The sequence below is a fragment of the Trachymyrmex cornetzi genome, unplaced genomic scaffold, assembly GCF_001594075.2.
Source record: "Trachymyrmex cornetzi isolate Tcor2-1 unplaced genomic scaffold, Tcor1.1 scaffold1265, whole genome shotgun sequence".
Taxonomy (NCBI): Eukaryota; Metazoa; Arthropoda; class Insecta; order Hymenoptera; family Formicidae; genus Trachymyrmex; species Trachymyrmex cornetzi.
In genome coordinates, this window is record NW_017295834.1 from 29973 (window position 1) to 54119 (window position 24147).

The 24147-nt window shown below is 36.4% G+C and overlaps 1 protein-coding gene across 1 annotated transcript in view; it reads right to left on the reverse strand.

Annotated features, from left to right (window-relative positions):
* Positions 1–23886, reverse strand: part of LOC108770370 (protein I'm not dead yet) — a gene marked incomplete at its 5' end in the record, with an annotated part of 43344 nt that extends 19458 nt beyond the window's left edge. Inside the window, 5 exons of the mRNA XM_018521930.1 lie at positions 5017–5300; positions 11725–11819; positions 11910–12052; positions 17914–18226; positions 23829–23886. Coding sequence (XP_018377432.1) covers positions 5017–5300; positions 11725–11819; positions 11910–12052; positions 17914–18226; positions 23829–23886 — 893 coding nt within the window. The remainder of the gene's footprint in view (positions 1–5016; positions 5301–11724; positions 11820–11909; positions 12053–17913; positions 18227–23828) is intronic.
* Positions 23887–24147: the final 261 nt, after the last annotated feature.

A 24147-nucleotide genomic window follows, 5' to 3' on the forward strand; every position in this document is an offset into this window, starting at 1 on the left:
TAAAGAATTAACCGTATAAAATAAAAAAATTTAATTTAAATAGAAAAATTTTTCATGTAAAAACACTTGGCGCTGCTAGATCTCGGTATATAATAATATGATGGTAATATAGTAGTAAAGCATGAATGTAAATAAGGATAAGAATATAATATTTAGAAAAATAATATAAATAACAAACATATTAATAAGAAGAGTCATAATCATATTAAAAAATTAAAAAATTTGAATATTTCGAAAAATAAGAAAAATAAAAACCATCCCCAATGAGAGTTAATATATCTAGCATGTGTATATATGATTGAGTCGTGTAAATTATGATCGTTGTGAATGCTATTAAGTTTAAATCAAAGAAAAATAAATTTAGACTTGTAAGACATGCATTATGAAAGAGAATTTATTATTACTTTTATTATATTACAATTATATTGTTATTGTTACTTTTAAATTATATACAATTATCTTTTATAATTTATTTTTATTAATTGCCATTCACGAATTTTAAATTGTACTTATAGTTTTTCTTACTCTATCTAGCAGCGCCAAGTGTTTTTACATGAAAAATTTTTCTATTTAAATTAAATTTTTTCATTTTATACGGTTAATTCTTTAATTTTTGTGGTAACATTTAAATTGAGCAAGGTAACGCAAGTTTGTGATGTTTTGTATAATATTTTGATGGAGAATTAAATAACCACTACTTTAGTTGAAAGAGGAAACGTCTTTGAATGAATTATGATATAATGATTTCATTTAAGAGGAATTTAAACCATTTGGATTGGAATAGGAAGATTCTTCAATAAGTATACGTATATTTAGATTTCATTGTATAAAAATTAAAGATAGTACTATTTGGATTAAGTAAATAATAAATAAAGATAGTATCACTTCAGTTTTACTTTTCATTCTGATAGTAGAATTTAACTTGGCGCCACAGTTGTTGATATCAAATCGTTCGTACAAATAATACATACCATTAGATTAATATTTATTATTTATTTAATTTGGCATGGTATAAAGAAGTAGGATTTAACTTGGCGCCAGTTCTTGATATCAAATCTTTTATAGAAATAATACATAAAATTTTTTTGATAAAATTTTGATGAATTTAACTTGGCGCCAATTTTGTTGTATCAATTATACGAATATGATACATATCATTAGAGTTAAATAAATTATTTTTTTCTTTGGGAGGAATAAAATGGTAAAATTTAATTTGTTCGAATTACATTGAATTTAACTTGGCGCCAATTGTTGATATCAAATCTTTTATACAAATGATACATATCATTAGTTCTACTAAACAGCAAACGTGAATAGTTATCAGATTCACGGCCGATTAAGTAATTGGCGTTGGTGAATCCATTTTTCATCCATAGTAACAATTCGATACAAAAAGCTCTTTTTTTTGTTTGACGATCAACGAAATGTAAATGTTTACAATGTTCGCAATGGTATTTTCCGATAACTGATGTGGAACCCATTTTCCTTTTTTGTGAATCTTACTCATATCATATAAAGTTTAGTAACTGTTATACGATTAACATTTAATTCTTTGGCAAGTTCTGAAGTGGATCGTGCTGAATTTTCGTTCAATAATACTTGCAAATCTGCATTTTTCAGCTTTTTTGGTTATCCTGAACGATTCTTGTCGTTAACAATGAAATCATCACTTTTGAATCGTCTGAACCAATATTCACATATCTTAATTGATGGAGCAACATAAGTTCTATTAGAATTCTATGACTTTCAGCCACCGTTTTCTTCTGATTAAAAAACAAAAGCAACACATATCGAAAATGCTCTTTACAAAGCTCCATTTTTTAAATGGTATAAACTCGATGTTTCTGCGTCTATTATTACTAAACGACTAAATATCACGGAGTAACAATGAAGCGTTAAGAAACAATAGCTGCGATTGGAATGTCTACGACAACACTGGCATTAGTGCCATGTCTTGCAAAACCCTCAAAGCTAAATCACATTTCTAATACATGGTTGAATTCGAAAAAAATAAATCTCTAATTTTGTAGAAAATATTTATTTGAAAAATTTGAATAAACTGTGGGTCGTGACGGTATATTTTTCAACAAAAAAATTTTTTTCTTCACAACTTTAAAGTACCTACTCTTAAGTCGTATAATTTTTATTAAAAAATTTTCCTCCATCGTTTATACTACCGACGATATTCATCTCGAAAGAGAAATACTGTTTGTTTTCAAAAGGGTATTTCACCCCTTAAACATGAGTTAGCGCATGTATAAAAAATACGTGCCTCTTAGATTTTTGTGTTTAACAACATATTTCATGGAAAATCAAATCGGTGCCGAACAGTTGTGAAATATCCCTTGTAAGTTATCAGGAACTGTCATTACTATGTCGTCAAAATACCGGTAATAAAACAGAAGTTGCATACCAATGGTCTCCAGTGCTTTAGCTTCTAAATCCCTCATAATCAAATTCGCTACAATCGGGGAGAGAAGGGATCCCATAGGAATACTAAAACTTTGATGATTAAAACTACCATTGAAGCAAAAATGAGTCGAATCAACCACTAACTGAACAGCGGATATAAATTCTTCTTTCGGAATATTCACTATATTCATGAAAAAATGTCATGTATTTTCAATACTTTCAACGGCCAAATCAATAGGAATATTTGTGAATAAAGGAATAACGAATAAGGGTCTAACGAAATTAAAACGTAATCCGTAATTCGAATCATGTCCCTTTCAATTTCTGTACTAATTGGAAACTGTTGTTTGTGCTACTAAACGATTTGGACACATTTTTTGAGATGATGTCATGTAGAAAAGTTGTCAAAGAATATAAAGTATTATCAATAGACGATATTATTATCCTCAATAGACAGTTCTGTTTATGTACTATATAATGTATTATGTATAATGTATACACTCTCGAAAAATTACCCTCACTACAGTATAATTTTTTATAAATTGATAAATTGATAAAATTGTTCCATCTTAGCAGCAATTCATGAACACCATTGGTTAACGTATTAATCGGATATTTCTCACCATCTCAGTGTAAGTTTCTTTGTCATCCAAGTTCTTTTCAAATAAGTTTGAACTTTCAAAACAATCTTCTTTTTATACAAGCAAAAATTAGGAGTGTAAAGAAGGTATCCATTTTTTAGCAATTACAGAAAAATTCCAAATGTCATAATATCAGAAAGTTTCAAAAAATTTTGTATTATGTAAGTTTTTGAATAGCTTATGAATTGTAAATTAAACTGAGATATTTTATCGTGCATTTAATGTCTTAGTTTTATCTGAATACCGAAATATGTATTCTGATACATATTTTAATATAATCAACGATTGAAGATTTATTCACGAACGATTATTTCTGACTTTATGGACGTATTTTCGGGTTCATAAAGCGCCTCATTTAGATTAGGTACTTGAATTCTCGCTATTAACAGGGAAAAGTTATTATTTGTGCTATTTCAACATGGCCGAAAGTGACTGCTGATATACAAAAGTAAAAGTAGTATTTATATCAGTGACTGCTGATATATGAAAGTATTGTCAATAGGCTTTAATAATCAGTATGTAACATTTAATCGGCTGCAAAGAACATAATTTTTTATCGCATTAAAAATGTCGGGTTACGTACCAAAAAAAAGCATTTGCGGGAAGCATTACTTTTCTGTTTTAATCTCAAGAAATCTGTTTCTGAAAGTCATCGTTTGCTAGTGGAGGCTTATGGGGAGCATGCTTTATCTGAAACAATTTGCAGAAATTGGTTTAGAAGATTTAAAAACAACGATTTTGACGTGAATGACAAAGAGCGGTCTGGTCAGCCGAAAAAGTTTGAACATGGAGAATTGGAGGCATTACTTTAAGAAGATTCATGTAAGACGCTTAAAGAGTTGTCGGAAACATTATATGTCGATGAGTCAACCGTTAGCAAACGTTTAAAAGCAATTGGAATGATCCAGAAGCTAGGAAAATGGGTCCCACATGAATTGAGAGAAAGAAACATTACAAACCGTTTGTGAATTGCTGTTTCAAAGACAAAAACGGAAGTCGTTTTTGCATTGAATTGTGACTAGCAATGAAAAATGGATTCGTTACGACAATTCTAAGCGCAAGAATCATCAACGCCAAAACAGGATATTCATGGAAAGAAGATCATGCTGTGCATTTGATGGGATCAAGTCGGTGTAGTGTACTATGAACTGCTGCAACCGAGTCAAACCATCAATGCTGAACACTACCGACGTCAATTACTCAATTTTAATCACCTATTCAAAGAAAAATGCCTGCAATACGCCAAAAGACATGACAAAGTTATTCTTCTTCATGACAACGCTAAACCATATGTTGCAGAACAAGTGAAGGAAATTTTGGAGGCACTTGGATGGGATGTCTTACCACACCCGCCCTATTCACCAGACGTTGCTCCTTCAGATTACCATTTGTTTCGGTCAATGCATCGGAAGAGGGTCTTTCTGAGCAGCACTTCAGTTATTTCGAAGAAGTCAAAAAGTTGCTCGATGACTAGATCGCTTCGAAAGAACCTGAATTTTTTTACCGCGGAATCCATTTGTTACCTGAAAAGTGGGAAAAGGTTGTAGCTTTCGATGGACAATATTGTGATTAAAATATCAAGTACCTTTTTGATGAAATAAACATGAGATTTTGTAGTAAAAAACAGCGAGAATTAATTCAAGCACCTAATATTATATTAAAATTTATTATATATTTATATTATATTAAAATTTAATTTAATGCTCAATATTTTTTGTTACTATCTCTTTGTTACGCTGAAAATAATCTAAATTGTGGTCGAAACGTCTATAATTATCAATTATTGCTAATAATACACTCAAGTTTTATCCATCCCGTGTCGATTTAAATTTTCTTACTCTTTTTACATAAATAATTTATGTTTGGAACTAATTTTGTAAAAAAAACCTGTTTTTAAATTATTTAAATGTGCTTATTAGATGTGGCACTTCATATTTTTTCTAAATATGCGAATATAATTTACCATCTGCGCTATCACTGGTAAAGTGATATTCGCCACTCCCACATTTGAGGTAAACTCTGTCATAAGGCCTTCGAAGAAGCACACAACAGCAAGTATTACAATGGGTGGTAAATAACGGAGTGGTACTAGAGCTTCACCGACTCGTTTTGCCATACATGATGCTACGCTTCCTCTTGATATTGCGAAACCGCCACCCAATAGGAACATTAGACTCCATGGCATTTTAGTCTCGATTACCTTCCACGTAATCAAACCTTCTGAAGATCTTTTTGGCCTTTTAGCAGCTGCGAATTTTGAACATAATTATAGATGCAAGTGCAAACAATGTTTTAAGAAAAATTTGTTATTCTATACTATCTATATGCTATAGACATTTTGCAGAGACATTTTGTTGTAATTTGCAGAAATATTTTGTTGTAAGATTGCAACATTGTAAAAACGTTGTGAAGTTGCAGATTGTTGCAGTATTGCTCATTGCAGCGGTAAAATATCCACTTTTAGAAATATTGCAGTACAAAATATTCCAGTTATATTACATTACACGTTTTGATGTTTCTGACAATTTTTGATACTGTGTAACTTCCGAGATTATCCCTGGTAGAAATTTCATGCATTTTTTGAGCAGTTACTAAACAGTTATACCAACTTCTGTCTAGTAACTGAGAAGGAAAACTACTTAGGTCAAAACTAATTACGTCATTAAGCGTAATGTGAAAAGTATGGTTAACCATCTTGTGAATGTTGAGGATGTGGACGTGGACGATGTAGAGTTTGAAAATATCGGAAACATTGAGGACATAGCCGAGTTTATTAGAAACGTGGATGAGGAACAATTCGCGAATATCAGAGACGAAGTGTTCGAAGTTATTGATGAAATGGAAGTAGATTTCGCGGAGATAATGGACCAAGATTCCAACGAAGAAGAAGTGCTATCCAACGATACAGGTTTTGCCAGTGACGCGAGCGAGTACAATACGGATCTTAAAGAAAAATTTGTACCATCTCAGGAAATCCGTGCACTGAACGGTCGTACCAAACACTGCATGATCCAGTCCTACTACACAACGGGTGGTGCTTTAACCATATGTGCAGCATGCATGGTCCTTTTGACTGACATCGACACTGTGGGAATGTATTTTATAAAGAAGCATAATATCAATTATATTGATGCATTAACGGCCGATCTTGCACGAATTGTTGAGTGGCAATGTACACTATATTTCCGTGCAACAAGTGTTCACAGTGCACAAATTAAAAAACTATTACAAACAATATTGTGAACAAAACATGGATCACGTTGAGATAATGGAACGAATGAAGATGGAGTACGATGAAAGCAATGTATTGCATATTAGAAAAGATGCGATACGCGTTCTAGGAAAATCCGCGACAGAGAAAGATACAAGTGTGCGAATATCACCGGTACAATTCCTACGCGATCGAGAATTAGGAATATGCGGCCAGCGTGTCATGGAACAAGCAGAAATTCACAACGAGCCCATTTGTTTCTGGCCTTTATTCGCGCGACAGAAAGTATACGCGGTTATTCAACAAACATTGTGAGAACTATGACTTTGAAAATAGACATAAAACTGACAGTTTAACACACAACGACTTTTTTTGTGTGTCGAAAATCGCGATGCAGACCGTTTATCACTGCTACAGGAACATTACGATTCCCGCGGGTGGTGAAAAAATAGCCAATCTGTTGATAGTGATGCAAATATGCCATGTTATTACTACGAGGAGGATACTGCTTTAAAAAGAAATATTTTCGTGACATGTGTTATGATGAATGCTTTATTTGTGAATTATGCTGTTTCGCATTAGAAAATTATCACATGGCGCGAATATACTGTGCAATTATAGATATGGAGCGGCGTGTGTGAACAAGTCACGTGCAAGTGTTCCGTGGAAGAGTGCAACGTGATCTAAAATTAAAAAATAAAAAAGACATGGAAAATCACGAGCGAGTGGAACGCGAACTGCTGGAGCAGTGCGACTAGATCGCCACTCTGGCGGAGTGTTTCACGTGGCTGCAACGATGCGACGAGTGCACCGAGCGGCTCGAAGAACTTTGTTGTGCCAAGCGTCCGCGCCTCGTTGGACAATCCGCGGTGGCGAGGATCGCACGACTCGCGGGTGCAAAGACACAATTGGAGCGACGCTTCGTGCACATTGGTGGCGGGTACGCGAGTAGCGGGTACGCGAGTGGCAACGAGCAATCTCTCGTATGGCGAGAGTTCAAGAGTCGTATAGTGACAGGTGCGGTGATAAACTCTAATCACATCGAGCCGCGACAGTTTTTAGAAGATGCTGGCAATATAATGTTCGAGCGAGTGCGAGACGCTGTAGAAAGACACGATAGTGTAAAAGTGAACACCACGTTCAACAGCGAGTTCGCGACGAAGGATAAACGTGTTAACAAGAGCATAATTACGAAAAACATTGAGATTTATCGATGCACCGATATACGCGAGTGGTACGAACGGCACATAGTCGAGCCTATCTTGACATCGCTCGAAAAGTTCCAGGAACGCGACAGTGGGTGGGCGCTGTCGCAAATCCACAACTTGATTGTTAACGTGAACAAATTAAATCCCATGCACGCGGGATGTCACATCGAACTGTCGCGAGCAATTATGTTAAAGGAGGCGGTGATCAACGTGAAATCCTTGGACAATGCGTGCTTCGCGTGGTCGGTGGTCGCCGCTCTGTACCCTGCAGAAAGACATTTGGATCGAGAATCATCGTACTCGCATTACACTGCAGTGTTAAATCTCCCGGGTATTGAGTTTCCGATGACATTAAAAGACATTCCGAAATTCGAACATTTGAATGCAGTGTCGATCAATGTATACAGCATTGAAAATGAACAGGTCCTTCCTCTACGCCTCACCGGTGACAAGAAGGAGAAGCACGTCAACATGCTGTACCTGCAAGATCCACGCAACGACGGTGTCGTCCACTTTGCATGGATAAAGAACCTGTCACGCCTCGTGGATCATAACTTACCCATGGAAACGTGCCCATGGAAACGTTATCTAAACAGCAACAGGAGGTTGCAACATCTGCGGGAAAACTGTTCGCACCGGACGACACGCGAGTCTGCGATCATTGTCATTTAACCGGTAGATACCGCGGTCCAGCACATTCTAATTGTAACTTAAATTATAAAAAATCGCTGTATATTCCGGTTGTATTTCACAATTTATCGGGGTACAACGCGCACTTTTTAATTAAAGAAATTGCTACCACGTAAGATGGAAATGTAGATCTCCTTCCGATAACGAAGGAAAATACATTTCGTTTACGAAACATGTCGATAGCACCAAAGACAAAAACGAAAAGAATTTTCGAAAAAATTGTGTAAAATTAAGGTTTATTGATTCCTTCAAATTTCTAAGTGCAAACCTCGATAAATTGGCGTCGTATCTCGACAAAGATAAATTAAAAATTGTACGTTCCGAATTTTCAACTTTGTCAGACGAAGAGTTTGAATTACTGACTCGTAAAGGTGTCTTTCCGTACGAGTACATTGACTGCGTTGAAAAATTGCAGGACACGCGCTTACCACCGCGAGAATTATTTTTCAGTTTATTGACGGGCGATACAATATCCGAGAGCGATTACGCTCACGCCATGAACGTATGGCAGCGATTCTCCATTCGAATGCTCGACGAGTACAGCGATCTGTACTTGAAAACCGATGTCTTGTTATTAGCTGACATTTTCGAAAATTTCCGCAATAGTTGTGTAGCGAGTTACGGTCTCGATCCCGCGTATTATTATACACTACCAGGTTTCACGTGGGACGCCATGCTGGCGTTTAGATGCTAGACATTTATCATGCTACCATTTAGCGTTAATGGTAGAATACTCGGATGGCACCCAGTTGGACACGGCTCAACTGGACACGAGCCACTCACAGCGCTTGAGACTACAAAGCTCCTGAGCACCGGTCGCTGTGATTGGTGGTGTCCAATCGAGCCGTGATCAATCGGGATCACCCCGAATACTCTTGCAAGTTTACCTGTGTGAATAAGTTGAAATGACAGTGCGTTTTTTTATAGAAAAAAACTTGTTAAAAACTGTAATAACTGATCCCCAGTCTTCGAAAAATGAGCAACATCAAAGATGTACTACAGATAAAATATGAGTACCCGGTTGAGGGGGTAAGTAGTTTTTTTTGTATATGCTAGGTTGTTTCTTTTTCTTTTTTTCTTTTCTTTTTTTTCGGGCCTATGACGGTCAAAGCTAGATCTTTTTGTGTGTCTAAATAATTCCCAGTGAATTATCTATATCCTATATATGTACATGTATATATCATATTTTTGTAGTTATTCAACTGTGCGTTGAAATTTTTTCGAACTTTATTTAACGCAATTAAACTACTGCAATTATATAACAAGTTAAATTAAATTGACGATGTGAATGAAAACCTTAAATAAATTTATTGCTAGATTTTCAATTTTTTAATTTTTTAATTTATTGCTAGATTTTTTATTTTTAAATTTTTTAATTTATAACGTTTTTTTCCCTCCCCAGTATGTCGTTGACAATCAACCAGTTCAAAGATTACAATTTGCGAACGAGGTTGGGATCCTGAAGATCCCGTTGGTAAGATTATAAATTATACATTCTAATTCTAATTATAATTCTATTTGTACTGTTTTTTCCAGGAGACGCATCGCAGCAAAGTCCACGCGCGTTCGGGGTTTATAAATATTTATAATTGGGTGACAACACACGCAGAGAGGGAGATGGAACGGTTCTTCAGAGAGCATTACATAGATGTATGGGACGACCACAGCCTCTTTTTGGCAGAATTGTTCGGCCTCCGACCGTACGAGTCGAATGAACCGGAAGAGTGGTAGTGTAAGTATCCTAAATTTATATGTGAATTTCGCTTCTTATATATTGCAAAAATGTTTTTGTACACATTGGAAGAATGGGTAATAATCTACGCCTTAATATGTCATTTTAATAATTTATCACTATGTAAATGAAGTGTATTTTACATGAAATAATCCATTCTTGTAGTTGCACTATTTCATCAGGTTCAGAGTCCGAGTTATTATGACAGTTATCATTGATGATTTCATTATCATTAGAATAATCTGATATGTTCTTATCAGAATAAAGTTCTGTGTTAATATGTACCTCATTTGTATTTTGCTTACTTGTAACCCTACACAGTAAAAAAATTTGTGTTGAATTTAACACATTTCACATGTCTCAAACGGTCCACTCAAATTTTTGTGTTAATGTAACATAAGATGAATATGTTAGAAAGTAACACAAATATTATGTAAGAAATTAATACAAGAAGTAACCGAGAGAGAAAGAGTAAGAGTGGATCGTTTCTAACACAAATACAAAAAGATTTTTGCTGTAATGATTGTAACTGTAGTTGTCATTTCTGTCACAAAATTTTGCCCTGTTAAAATCCTTATTTCCTCCAACATTTCTTCCTTTTCCTTGCTCTATGTTTTTCTACGCGTTCACTCATTCTTTGAGTGCAGATTTGATTATTGTGTACAGATTTTATTACTTAATATTTATTTTTGTATAATAAAACAAGATTTAAAGATTAACCTCAATAAAATTTGACAATGTTCAATTTCACAAATCTTTCTTTGCAGCGACTGCACGCATGATTTAATAGTAAATTTTCTACTAAACAGGTTTTACACTAACATAAGAGTTCTTTCAGCGGTTTATCCCTCGTTTTAATATTTTTAACTTTTATACATGCTACTTTTATTACTTTTATACTTTTATTTTGATACTTTTACCTAGATATACGTTCCAACTGATCATATATGATGCGTGCATTAACAACTGAATTACTATATTACAATATCTTGGAAAAAATCAGCCCAAATATTGTATAGTAAACTAACTTTACTCAGTTTTGTCCAGTTTCTACGCATTATTTTGACTAATAATGTAATCTATTAATACTAGACAATAATTGGGCAGTGTCTACGCAAATTGCACAAATTATTACCAGGAAAACTGCTTCAATCACTGAATAAAATTCTATCAAGTTTTTGTCCATTTCTTACTCAGCATTAGCACAATTAATGAGAATACAATAATATTAGATAGTAACTGGATACATATCTAGGAAAACTGCATACATTTCTACCAGAGATCATACGTATATTTCTAGATTAATTTTTAAAAGAACTAAAGATTGTGCTGTTAAAAAATACATCTCATTTAATTTTATCCCCTAATTTTGACATTCTATTAAGGAATTATTTTGTTAGAATGTAGGAGAAAAATCTTATTATAGGCTGTGCCTTCTATTTTATCCTGTATAATTTCTTTATTTACGAGAACTAGAATTCTCCCGGGTCTATTTAGTGATGTTGCGTATTATTCACGAGTGAGCGATAGAACATTACTTTTCACAATATATTAATGCAACATTGTTAAAATAATATTGCAAAAAATCTTTACAACGTCTCTGCAATCATTACATTGCAATACTCAGTTTCTGTGTTCTACGAGGAGATATGTAAATAAAATGAAAATAAAAATTTTAGTAAAGCTTTAATTTTATTACTCAAATTTTATTTTTGAGTTTATTTCATTAAAACAAATAATTTTCTATTTTAGTAATTATGACCTGATAATATTTAGAATTATTATTATCAGCGTTTTGAGGTTTTGAACAAAATTTTTATCATTCCTTACGATTTTGACTATAACAATATATGAAGCTAGGATCCTTTGGGATGAAAAACATCAAGATGGAGACGAATATCACGGGCACTGAATCTCTGACATCTCTGCATGTTTATTAATTTTTAGAATACTTGCATAGCACTCATGTTAATATACACGCATAATAATATATTTTGTAATTTTAAAATACTAACATATCAGTAATCACTTCCGACCATCCACGGATGAAACCAGGTTTGCGAAATATCCAAAGAAATACGCATGTGAAGAATAAAGTGGCTACTCCAATTTCATGAAAAGTTATGGGACCCAAATTCTTGTATCTCTGTTGTATAACCTAGAAAGATTATCATTCGTTAAAGAAGAATTCATTGTTGTATTTCATCAGTTCAGTATTTCGTTTTATTATACAAAAAATACATAGGCTTAATAGGGGCGTCACAATATTTTGTAATCGCTTATTCATGAATCATTAAGTTGAAACTTTCATTTTATAATACACTGATTTTATAATAACATTGATTAAACATATTTTTTCGGCAAACACATTCGATTAACAAGTATTATTTATTAAGTTGAGGAATGTAACAATATTTCAAAGTTAATCAATAAGATATTTCCGATACAGCACAGAAACTTGCAGTAACATTGTAGAAATGGTGCAATATTGCAGATTGCACTATAATATCGCTGCAACATTGTAGGTATTAGGAATTGTAACGTATAACACATATTATGGCGTAAGATTTGAGAATCTTGCAGCATTGTTGCAGAGACATTAAAAAACGTTTTAGCTTTTGAGTAATGAACTATTGTCACATGTGGGAATATACTTCAATTGCACGTTATATGATTGTTAATCATTACCGTTAATTTATGGCTTTTGCACCCTGGACGCAGAAATGCTTGTCGCGCAATAAAATGCGCGGTAACCAATGAACATGTTAGGAACTGTAAGCTAATTGATTACCGCGTCGCATTTTACTGCGTAGCAAGTATTTCTACGCCCAGTGCGATAACTATTAGGAATTATAGTGTTCGTTGAAATTTGTTGCCGTCGCGCGACAAAATTTTTCAAACTTTATAATCAACTCCAGGGTTAGGTAGCCAAGTTAAAAAGCTAAAAGTTAAGTTAAAAAGTTGAAAAGTTAAATAATTTTAACTTAACTTAGTTACATTTTAGACTCTTAACTTTTTAACTTTATTTAGTTACATTTTATCGATAACTATTAACTTTTTATTTAAATTTTTTGAAGTTAAGTCTCCGATTCAAACATATATACTTCATTTAGAACATACTCTATATTTTACTTAAAAGTTTTATTTGTATATATTATTTACATTATATATTGATTTCAATCTAGCAAAAACCGTATATTTTAATGTATCTGGTTTTTGATAAGTTGAAATCTATATATATATATAACAGTATATATAAACAAAAAGTTTAAATAAAATATAGAATATATTCTAAATGAAGTATATGTTTGTCATTTCCGTTATTTGTAAGACTCTGAAATCATAAAATAGAAAGAAATTTAACTTTTAATTTTTCAATTACTTTTTTTTATTAATTTAACTTTTAATTCAATTAATTTCATTATACATTAACTTGTATCTTAAATGTAAATTAAATTTTCAAGGTTGTTAACTTTAACTTAACTTAGTTAAAAGAAAAAATTAATTTACCCAACCCTTATCAATTCTCATAGTTTTTTGAAATACATGGATTAAAAAAAATTTTCGAATATGGCAAAGAAAACTGTTGCGACATTACATTCGATTAGAGCGATAAATGCCAATTAAGGGTCGATGGTGCCATCCATCGATTCCTTCCGTGAATCTTTCGTCGCGAACGTCGCTCCGTCTCGCGAACATCATTATTACAATTTCGGCGTTGTTCCCGCGTGATTGGACAACGCGTAAGCCGATGTCGTTGTCGCCTGCCGATTCGTCGTGCTAATCGCGCTATCTGAAGCTGTCGTTTTCGGGTAGCGCGATTCTCCCCTTAGATATAATTAAGCGCTCGTCGTGATAAGCCGTACTTCAAATTCGTCACGAAATAATAGAAGCTACCGGGTTCTCGGTTCGCGATCGAGTAAAAATCGCGAATCCAGTGTAAAGGATCTGCCAGGTTTCATCGATTTCGAATCGTTCGAGATCTCGTCGCCGAGTCCGTCGAAAGGAAAGCAGCGTTCTTTCCACGTGTTTGCTACCGCGACACGCCATTTTCGTACATCTTATCACGGCCGCCGTTGTGCATGAGCACCGCTACGTTAGCTACCGTTAATAGCGCATTTCTACATCAATCATTGTGCCACGTTATCGAAACGCAATTGAAAGGCGTTCAATAATAAAGTTTTATATATAACTATTAAATCTGTGAGTGTGCAGTGTCTTTGCCGTCCAGTCCACCTATCCATTTCGCTACGTGAGATCTCAGTCGAGATCGAAACAGCGATTCTCACAAATAAAGTTTGGTCCTTCGAGCCGGATTCGCGTGGCAGATAAACAATGAAGGACATTGCGACTTCGATCAAAGAGAGTGAGCATACTCGCGCTTCTCTGTTCATTATTCGTGTACTGTGTGTGAGTAACGTGGCCTACCTCAAGATTTCCGTCTCAGTAAATCGCGACAAGATAGTCCGTTACATATCAGGATAATAGTCAGTTATTCGCTGAAGAAGATCTCCGTCCATCAATCGCGGAGACACGTCAAGTTAGTGTGAAGGTTTCCATTTCGCTAATAATAAGTTACGGAAACAGTTCAACGATGGAGGATTTGCTATCGCAACAGTGATTGGCGATGCGCACTGTAAACCGAGTGTTGAAAAACTTTAAGAAAATTGGTCGTGCGAATCACATATACGGTATCGTTCGGAATCGTCTGCGGACTCTCAAGAAGAATTACGCTCATTGCGAGCTATTGCACGAGCAACTTCTCAAAGTCGCTACCAACGAGCAAAAGAAAGCCGAGAAATATTTCAAGGAGAACATTTTCGGCGAACTGGAGAAAGTCTACATCTTAGCTTCGGACTACATCGCAGACGCCTTTGCAGTTCTTAAACCGAGACCACGCAGAGCAATGCCCTGATGGAATGAGGAGCTGGCACAATTACGCTCAGAACTCACCAACGCAAGAAGAATGCTCAGAAGAGCGAGGAGAAAAACGGGACACTCAGAGGAGACTGAGACTCAAGTAAAATTAGAGCCTTTCAGACAGGCTAGGGACGAGTTTGGAAAAGCTATTAGGAAAGCTAAAGCCAAAGCATGGGAGGAGTTTGTTCTGTCATTAGACGAGGATCCGTGGGGACGTCCATACAAGACGGTACTTGGGAAACTGAGAAGATGGTCACCCCCATACACAGAATCCTTAAAAGGAAACACATTGGAACGAGTGCTCACAGGTCTATTCCCCCCATCACCAGGGATGGGGACTGAGTGGAGCGAGCCAGAGCTACCATTAGAGGGTATCTCAGCATGGAATGCCGAATTAGAGGTTACACACGAGGAGTTACTACATGCAGTTAATAGAATGAGAAGGAAAAACGCGGCACCGGGTCCTAGCAGTATACCATCTAAGGCATGGGCCCTCGCCGTAATGCCAAGGCTGGTGATATGATCAAACTATTCACAGAGTGCCTTAAAAGAGAACAATTCCCCAACGTGTGGAAAAATGCAAAACTAGTTCTCCTAAGAAAGGCGGAGAAGCCTGATGATCAAGCATCAGGGTATCGCCCGATCTGCCATTTGGACGATGAGGCGAAATTGCTTGAAAGAATCATCGCGGATAGAATAGTAAAACACTTAGATGAAAGGGGACCGAACCTGAACCCCCTGCAATTTGGCTTCAGGAAAAGAAGGTCAACAATGGACGCAATTAACGCGGCCAGGACATTCATGGAGGAAGCGTTCTCTAATGGAAACAGGGTAGTTGGAGTGTCACTAGACATTAAAAATGCTTTCAACACGTTACCCTGGAATAGCATCGGTAAGGTACTAAGGAAACATAAAGTTCCTATGTATCTAAGAAAAATCACGAGAAGCTATCTAGAGGATAGAAAGCTCTCCTTCTGCAAAAACGACGGCACGGAAGGTAAAAAATCCGTGGAAAGAGGAGTATCGCAAGGCTCCATACTTGGACCGCTTCTGTGGAATCTGGGTTTCGACGGAATTATGGACAAAAGGGAGTTACCAACTGAGAGCATAGTCATTTGCTATGCAGATGATACTATGATTCTAACAGCGGGAGAAGATTGGGAAGAGGCCACAACCCTCGCGAACATTGCCACGGACATAGTAGTTCAGAGGATCTCTGACTTAGGGCTGGAGGTTGCCCCGGCTAAGACAGAGGCAGTTGGCTTTTTCAATAAAGGAAGACCAGCTAATACAGAATTAAGAGTCGCTGGTACAACAATACAGGTGGGCATGAAATATCTAGGACTCATGCTTGATAGCAGATGGACGTTAGAAGCTCACTTCTCTAACATGGCACCAAGGCTGGAGAAGGCAGCCTTAAATCTAAGTAGACTCCTTCCAAATCTGGGAGGACCTAATAACAAAGTTAGGAGATTATATGCACAAGTAGTGGCATCAATTGCTTTATACGGGGCTCCAGTCTGGGCATACGAAATTAGCAAGAGTAGAAAAACCCTGCAGACTTTAAGGCAGACACAGAGGAGAATGACGGGGAGGCTTATTAGAGCTTACAAGACTACCTCGTGGACGGTAAACACGACGTTGGCAGGGATGCCACTCTTCGAGCTCGAAGCAAAACGACAAGAAGAAGTGTACGAAAGGATAACGGAGATAAGGAGAACCACTCCTATAAATACCCCGAGCCTAAAAGCGACCATAGACGGAATTAAAGACGATACCAAAAGGAAATTAGTAAGGAATTGGAAGCAGTGGTTATACGATCTCGAGCAAGGAGAAGATGTAGTCATCGGAGCTATTCGAGAACAGCTGAATGGCTGGTTGGAGGCGAGGGTGGGGCTCTCCTTCCGGGCGACGCAGGTTCTGACGGGACACGGATGTTTCGGAAGATACCTGTGTCGCATCGGGAGGGAGCCCACATCGAGAAATGCTGGTATTGCGAGGCGGAAAACGACTCTTCCAAACACACCCTAAGATATTGTCTGGCAGCTTCATTTTAACTTCATTTAAGTTCTAAGGAAGTTTCATTTAAGTTCTCAGGAAGCTTCCTTTAAGTTCGCAGGAAGCTCATAAAATTTTTTGCAAGCTTCATTTTAACTTTAAAAGAACTTGCTTGGAGTTCCCCGGGAGCTGCTCGGTTACATATTTTTCATTATTCTTTCGAACAATTATATTCGTTACAGCCTAGTGAACATAGTTTTATGTAAATGTTAAACTTGAATAAGCAAAGGGTAAGTGTATCTTTCTGGTGAAAGTTCTTCTGACACAAATCCCTTATTCAATTCCCATTAGTGTAATAAATACAAGGATAATTAAACAAAGTTTGATGCTAAGTGATTAAATTCATTAAATAAAATCCAACGAAGTGTCTGTGTCCACACCAAAGTGTGTCGTCTGGTCAAGGATTCGCCTGGAGAGAGCAGCACCAGGGACGTTCCAGAGCAGGAGGAAATCTTTATCAAACGATTTCCAGGGCACACAGCTTACCTATCTTTCTCGTAGTAAAGCCCATGACACATACAAGAACGTAAGACCGTAACACACAAGCAGTAAGTGAATTGACCAATCACAATAGAGACCGTAAGGCCAGTAACGAATCCAATGTTACGATTTCCTTACTGATTACGTCTTATGGACTTACGTTTTTCTATGTGCTCCCGGCTTAACGGACAAACGAGATGGCGACCATTTACGTCAAGTTGGACCATTATGGTAAAATTTTAATCAAAAGTCCGGCTACAATCCAACCCATCTTTTAATATTGGGTGGTCCTCGCTTTGCGTGTAAAGTGTACACATGGGGAGGGGGAGGGAAAAATTATATATCTTTCGGCCTCCTCTGGTTTATTATTACTCCAAGTCGTAACAAACATTATCAATATTGCAGCTGAAAAATGTCGGAATTCGGAAAAGTCCCCATTTTATTTCCATAATTTTCAAGAATACTATTTACATAATATGTATAATGTATATTAGAATTATATATGTATATTAGAATTTAAGGAACACTATTTTTGTTTTTTTCATATACTTATGTTCTTACTTGATTTGTGACAGTTTCACCTTCTCTTCCGATTGTCGCTACTTGAGCGTCCTTACTATGTGGTCTTAAATATCCCATATAAGCGATTCGTATATATAACCAGGTGAGGAAGGAATTTACAACCATCTGAGGAAAAGACGCTATCATCCAATCTGTAAAACTAATTCCTTCAGCTTCTGGAAACGTACTTTCATAGATTCCTTTGAAAGTAAGATTTGTGCCAGTTCCCACTAATGTTCCTGTACCGCCAAACGTCGAACAGTAAGCCGCCGCCAATAAATACGCTTTTGTTATTTTCGTTGGTTTTATTTCACTAAAAAAAGACAGCTATATATTATAAAATATCTCCTTTTAGAAATGTCTTCTTTTAGAAGAATATTATTTTTAAAAACTTACTATTTTTTTATATTGCAAAAAATTATATTTCTTATAAAATAAATCTTTACATTTCTAATATGGATAACACAGACCCACAAAAAAATTTCTTTTTTTGACCCAGAAACGACAGCATGTAATCCAATATGTAATGAAGGTTTTTAGCATGCTAAAACCAAATCCGTAATCCAAATTGCTCCATCATGTCAGAATTCCGAGATATTCTAACCTAAATATACCAAAAAGACCAATTTCGGGCATTTTTAGATTAAAGTTTGTTGTAAATGTGATATAATAGAAAAATATGGGCTGGGGATTTGAATTCTACATGAAAAAATCTGCGAAAATTACCTATGATTATAAATGGGTCAATACGGTAGAATAAAAAAAAAGAAAGATATATTGCAAGTATGTTCACCGGCCCTAGGGGAGTATCAGACTACGCGTTGACGATTACGATTGACAGTTGCTCGGTTCTATTTGAACCAATTATGATGGATTCGCTACATCGTGATTTGTTGTAGTTTAACTGGGCAAACGTTAATCGTAATCGTCAATCCGTAGTTTGATACAGGCGCATTAAAGCGCTTATAAACGATATGACCTATGTATATGCCAACTTGGTACGCATTCACTAAATACTGACTACATTCATTATAAATTTATATATGTCATGTATGTATATATCTGCTAATAGTTCGGGAGATGATGACACTAAAATGATCATGATTTGTTACCGCTTGAAATCGTTATAATTCGTCATTTATTAGGTAAACACGATTTGCTGTTTCGGGTTTTAACGTAATCCTCTTAAATGCTTTTATCAATTCCGGGACAGACGAAAAAGACTGCATCCGAGCTTGGTTCTGTAATGGCTCAGAAGGTATTCCGTCAATCACATATTCCATCAACTCTTCTTGGATAATGGGAACTTTATTTCCTAAAATAAGTTTTTCGTAACAATAGTCGCTGAAAGCTTCGTTTGTTTTCCAAGTCCTTGCTTCAAATTTACGCCGTGAATCGTCTTCCCAACGGTTGATCGAACATTGTCTCTCTCAACAGTTAATTTGTACTCATGAACAAGTATTCAGCTCTCGAATGATATCATTTTTGTGCCTTTCCCCATAGCTTTGATCCAATCAATATTTTGAATGCATTTTCATTTAATTCGTAAGTATCGCATAATAGGTTGACTTGAGCCTTCCATCTCTGAAAATCTTCACCTGAACCGTTGTATTCGCTTAACATTTCTTCTATGTTTTTAAGGAACGGTCAGAGCGAACTGGAAATTTGGGTTAGGTTTAGAGGAGAAAGAATCGATGAATTGTTGGAGAGGATGAGCGCTCAATATTCGTGACTGAAAGGAAAGAATCGACAAATTCTTAGAGTGGATAAGCGCTCAAGATTCATGATTGAAAGGAAAGAATCGACGAATTCTTGAAGCAGATAAGCGCTCAAGAGCCGCGATTGAAAAGAAAAGAACCGACAAATCCATAGAGCGGATTAGCGGTCAAGATTCGCGATTGAAAAGAAAAGAATCAACGAATTTTTGGAGCGGATGAGCGGTCGAAGTTCGCGATTGAAAAAAAAGAGATAGATGATTTGGGTAGATTATTGTAGTATATTTCAGGATTGGTCTTTTTCTATATAAAGTTGCTCCAAGACAGAGGGGATTTTTAAAAGTTTATGATATTAGTAATGGTTGACTTACATTGAAGTTTGAGGTATTAAACCTGGCAGCAACTGGAGGGGTGGCGGTTCTCCGCGGATTGAAGCTCCAACATTGACGAGGTGCACCAGATTTTTAAATCACTAACGCGTTGTTTAAGACCGGGTTGCCAATGACTTTGACTTTAATTGTAAGTGAATAAAATTTCGGACGAAACGACCGACTATATGATTTCAAAATAAATGACCGCTAGAGCGATTTCGAAGGGCCATACATACATATACCGGGACTAGACGTGATTCGGTACTTTGGATAGATGATTCATCTCTTTAGGTTTCTAAAAGATAGGAGTAACTAATGGATTCCCAGATGGTTATCGAGGGTTTTCAAACAAATAGGTGTGATTAGAGTTGTTCGTTTTTGTGAATTGGAAAATGTGATTAGGCTTATCTATGAGTCATAGGGCCACTGGGCGTGCAGATGCTCTCGACCAAATATTGATAATTAATATTTTCTTTTAATTGGTGCTTAGTTATTTATATTAATTAATCAGTCCAAAAATCAATATTCGATCGGCCATGCTACTAACTCTATCCTGGAGATGATCTCAAATTATTCGCATTCGAAAAGAAAAGGTCTTCTCCACGAAAGAAAAAAATCATGGACGTAACAAAACGGTCCAGAAGCTTCTCCAAAATCATCTAACGGAATTCTGAACATAATTATTTTCATGACTGTCTGGTTCTCGCCATATTGTTAGTGTTAAAAAACAAGGAACTTCTTTATTACCTTTGTTTTGTAGCTTCAAACTGGTAACGTAATTTGTATTAGGAGATTGCATTGAAAGTCACTGTTCACGACTCTAGATGGCTTTAGCTGCGTATGCTGTGGTCAGACACCTGTTACTTATGCCATTTTGAAAAATGTGAACATTTCCCACTAAAATACAATTAACAAACGCTATTCTTTGTTTACACATGTGCTTTTCTGTAACCGAATTAAAATGGAACTCGATAAGTTGTTTTTCCGATGTATATACTTTGTGACGTTTTCCGCCAGTCACAAGAGTCGTATGACCCAATTGAGAAAGCGCAACTTTAGCGTTCTGCGTCCTTCCGTTTTTAGGAGGCGGGCGTATTTAGGCACTCTTTTTAAACATTGTTCCGTCTATTTCGCGTCTATTTCGTGTGTTTGTGCGTCTCGCAGATTTTCTGTATCTGTTTTTGTTTTTTTTTCGTACGCTGTCGTACTGTGAGTTTTTACAGCATAATTGGCGACCCATTGTGATCTTGTAATTTTGCACCGTCTCATCGGCCCACGAATGAAGAACGAAGACCACCAGGATCAGAAGGGAGAAGGAGATCGAGGATGAATTATCGGAGGCAACACATCGGCACGCGGCACGCGCCTCACAGGTGCTCTGATTAGCTCGCGCGGTATATGTGTCACGTGGTGTCGGCACGATAGAATCATACAACGCGCGCCGAATAAGTTTCTCGCTAGGAATATCCGCAATTAATCAATGAAAATACTTTAGATAGACGATGCGAAATTAAATAATGAATATAATTTTCAGCGCGAAACAAAAAAACAAAACAAAAAAAAAACAAAATTATATTTCTACGGAGGCCAGGACGTAACAATTATTTAAAAAATTCTATCACGGAAAGTATTGATCATACGATCTTAAAAAAAAACGAAAATATTTCTAATTTTATCGCCTTCTTTTTTATAATGACCTTCATTTCGATGAAATAAATACTTTCTGAGATATTTTTGAAAAACCGCATTTTTTATCAGTTTTTTTGAAGCTGGAAAGTCTTTCAAGTTTGCTGGCTGTCAGGACTTTTAATATGCTGTATAATACGTCATTTCAAACAACTTCCCGCAAATAAATCTTTTATGGCAATTTTGCCTCCAAAAAGCAAAAAAAGTTTAATTTTTCTCGGCTACGCTTGGAAAATCATAAACAACTAATGTCATTAACTATCGTGTTTTGACATAATTTATAATATTCTGGATTAATGGGAAGGGTATATAAATATTACAATTTATTAAAAGTTATATGTTCTCTAGAATGTCCCCATACCTCTTGATACATGTCGAACAGCCAAAAAACATTTTTCGGTCTCTTGACGCTTGCTTCAGTGAAGCTACGAGAGTGAAGACAAACTCTCTTTCGCTCTCAGCGCGCCGACAAGGCAAGGAATGAAAACGTAGTGCGAAAAGGTCAGATCGATATAATCGACATGCTTCTAACTACCAAGTTACACGACTCGTGCTTGTTTTGCTACCGGTTGCGCCAACCGGTACTGATCGCGTGCTGCAAGCGGGCCGGAATTCGCATCGCTGCAGCGCCGAGAATACTTGATAGAAAAATCTCTACCCCGAACTTTTAGTCAAGACTGGTGCGATTGCAGTAGTAGCTGCAACCGATTTTCGAGAAAATTCGACCATGATAGAGCACTCTCTATCCGCTGGCTCTTGTCGGTGCAACTGGCGCAGGGTGTAGCAACCGGCCGACGACCGAGAACGCTCGGCGGGTCAGAGTACGCTCTACCTCAGAAATTCCTGTCGACACAGCGGAACATAGGAAAGCCGGTCAATCGCTGTCGAGAACGCTCGACAGTCATATGCCAAAGTCCCCATGTATGAAATAATATCTTCAATCCTTTATAACATGGCTAAAATAAGCTATTGAAGTAAAAAAAATTTAATTTGTAAGAAATGAACAGTACATTCATGATTTTTAATTAAAATTTCAAGGTTACGTTAACCTTCTTTATAAAAAAATTTTCAAATATCGCCAAAAAAGTTTTTAAATCTCAATTATCTTAGAAATCTGACATGTTAGAATTTTTGCTTTCAACATCGTTTTCAGCATTCAAAAATCTATAAGAGACACGTAGTCTGGTCTAAAGTAATTGAAAAAACAATTTTTGTGAATTAGTATTATCTAACAGCTGACAGTTATTTGACCATGTTGCGATTGATCACAAGTCACTCATAACGCTCATCCATTGGAAAAACTCAAGGTATCAATCGCTATAAGTGGCTGTGATTAATCGCCATTGTGATTAAGTGTGACGCTTCCTGATAATCATGCAGTACAATAAAAACAGCCCCGATGACATATGCCGTTAAAGTCATGATCCTAAACAATAGTTAAAAGGTTTTAGTCATTGTTTAAAGAATAACATCTCATTTTTTATATGTATAATATTAAGACCTACACCACACCCTCTCCTACTTCTGTGAAAACATTCCACGCGAAGCGAGACCCGCACCACTCCGACTTTCTCCAATCCGACTTTGCACGCAAAGCGAGGTCCATCCTACCTTCTTCCTTGTTAGAAAGCGTTCAACTTTCCATACAAAACAAACCTCCCCCCTCCCCCCCTCTGTCTAAGTGCATCTGACTTTCTAGGTGGAGGCTGTAAGGGGTGATGTAAAGTCGAACGCCTCTAGGCAGAGGGAAATGTGGGATAAACCTCGCTTCGCATGGAAAATCGGGCGCTCCGAAGTAAAGATGGATCTCACTTCGCATGAAATACTTGCCTTATCCCATTTTTCCATACATAAATGATGTTATATAAATGATATAACAGAGCATATGTAAAATTTATACCTTATATATAGTAAAATATATACCTTATGTTCAAAAATTATATTCTATTTATAAAAATCGTTTTGTTTTAATAACATTTTAATGAACAACGAACGACGGCTAAACCCGTCGGAGATCACTCAGGAATACCTTGACAACATAGTCAAGGTCAAGGTCATCGAGACTGATTTCTCTGTACTGCATAATTATACACTTCCTCTATATTATTTTCAAATATTTTTGAAAAAAAATGGTTTTACTTACGGCGGTACGTCTGGTCTTTCTAAATCAACTTCTGTTTTGAACAATGCACCCAATATTACTTATTATATACTGTCATACACAGGGTGTTTGGCGACTACCGCATTTTTTGTCATACGTGGGTAGAACAGCTTATACTGAATCAAAAAGTCCTGTACCATTTTGAGGTGTCAGCAATAGTTAACGAGATATTAACGTTTAAAAGATAGCTAAATACGCGCGCCCGCCCGACCTACTATTGCCGAAGGCACAGCCCACCGAGCGCACGGCGCGCGGGCTGCGAGGAGCGGGGATGGCCTAGTAGGCGCGCCGCGCCGTTCGA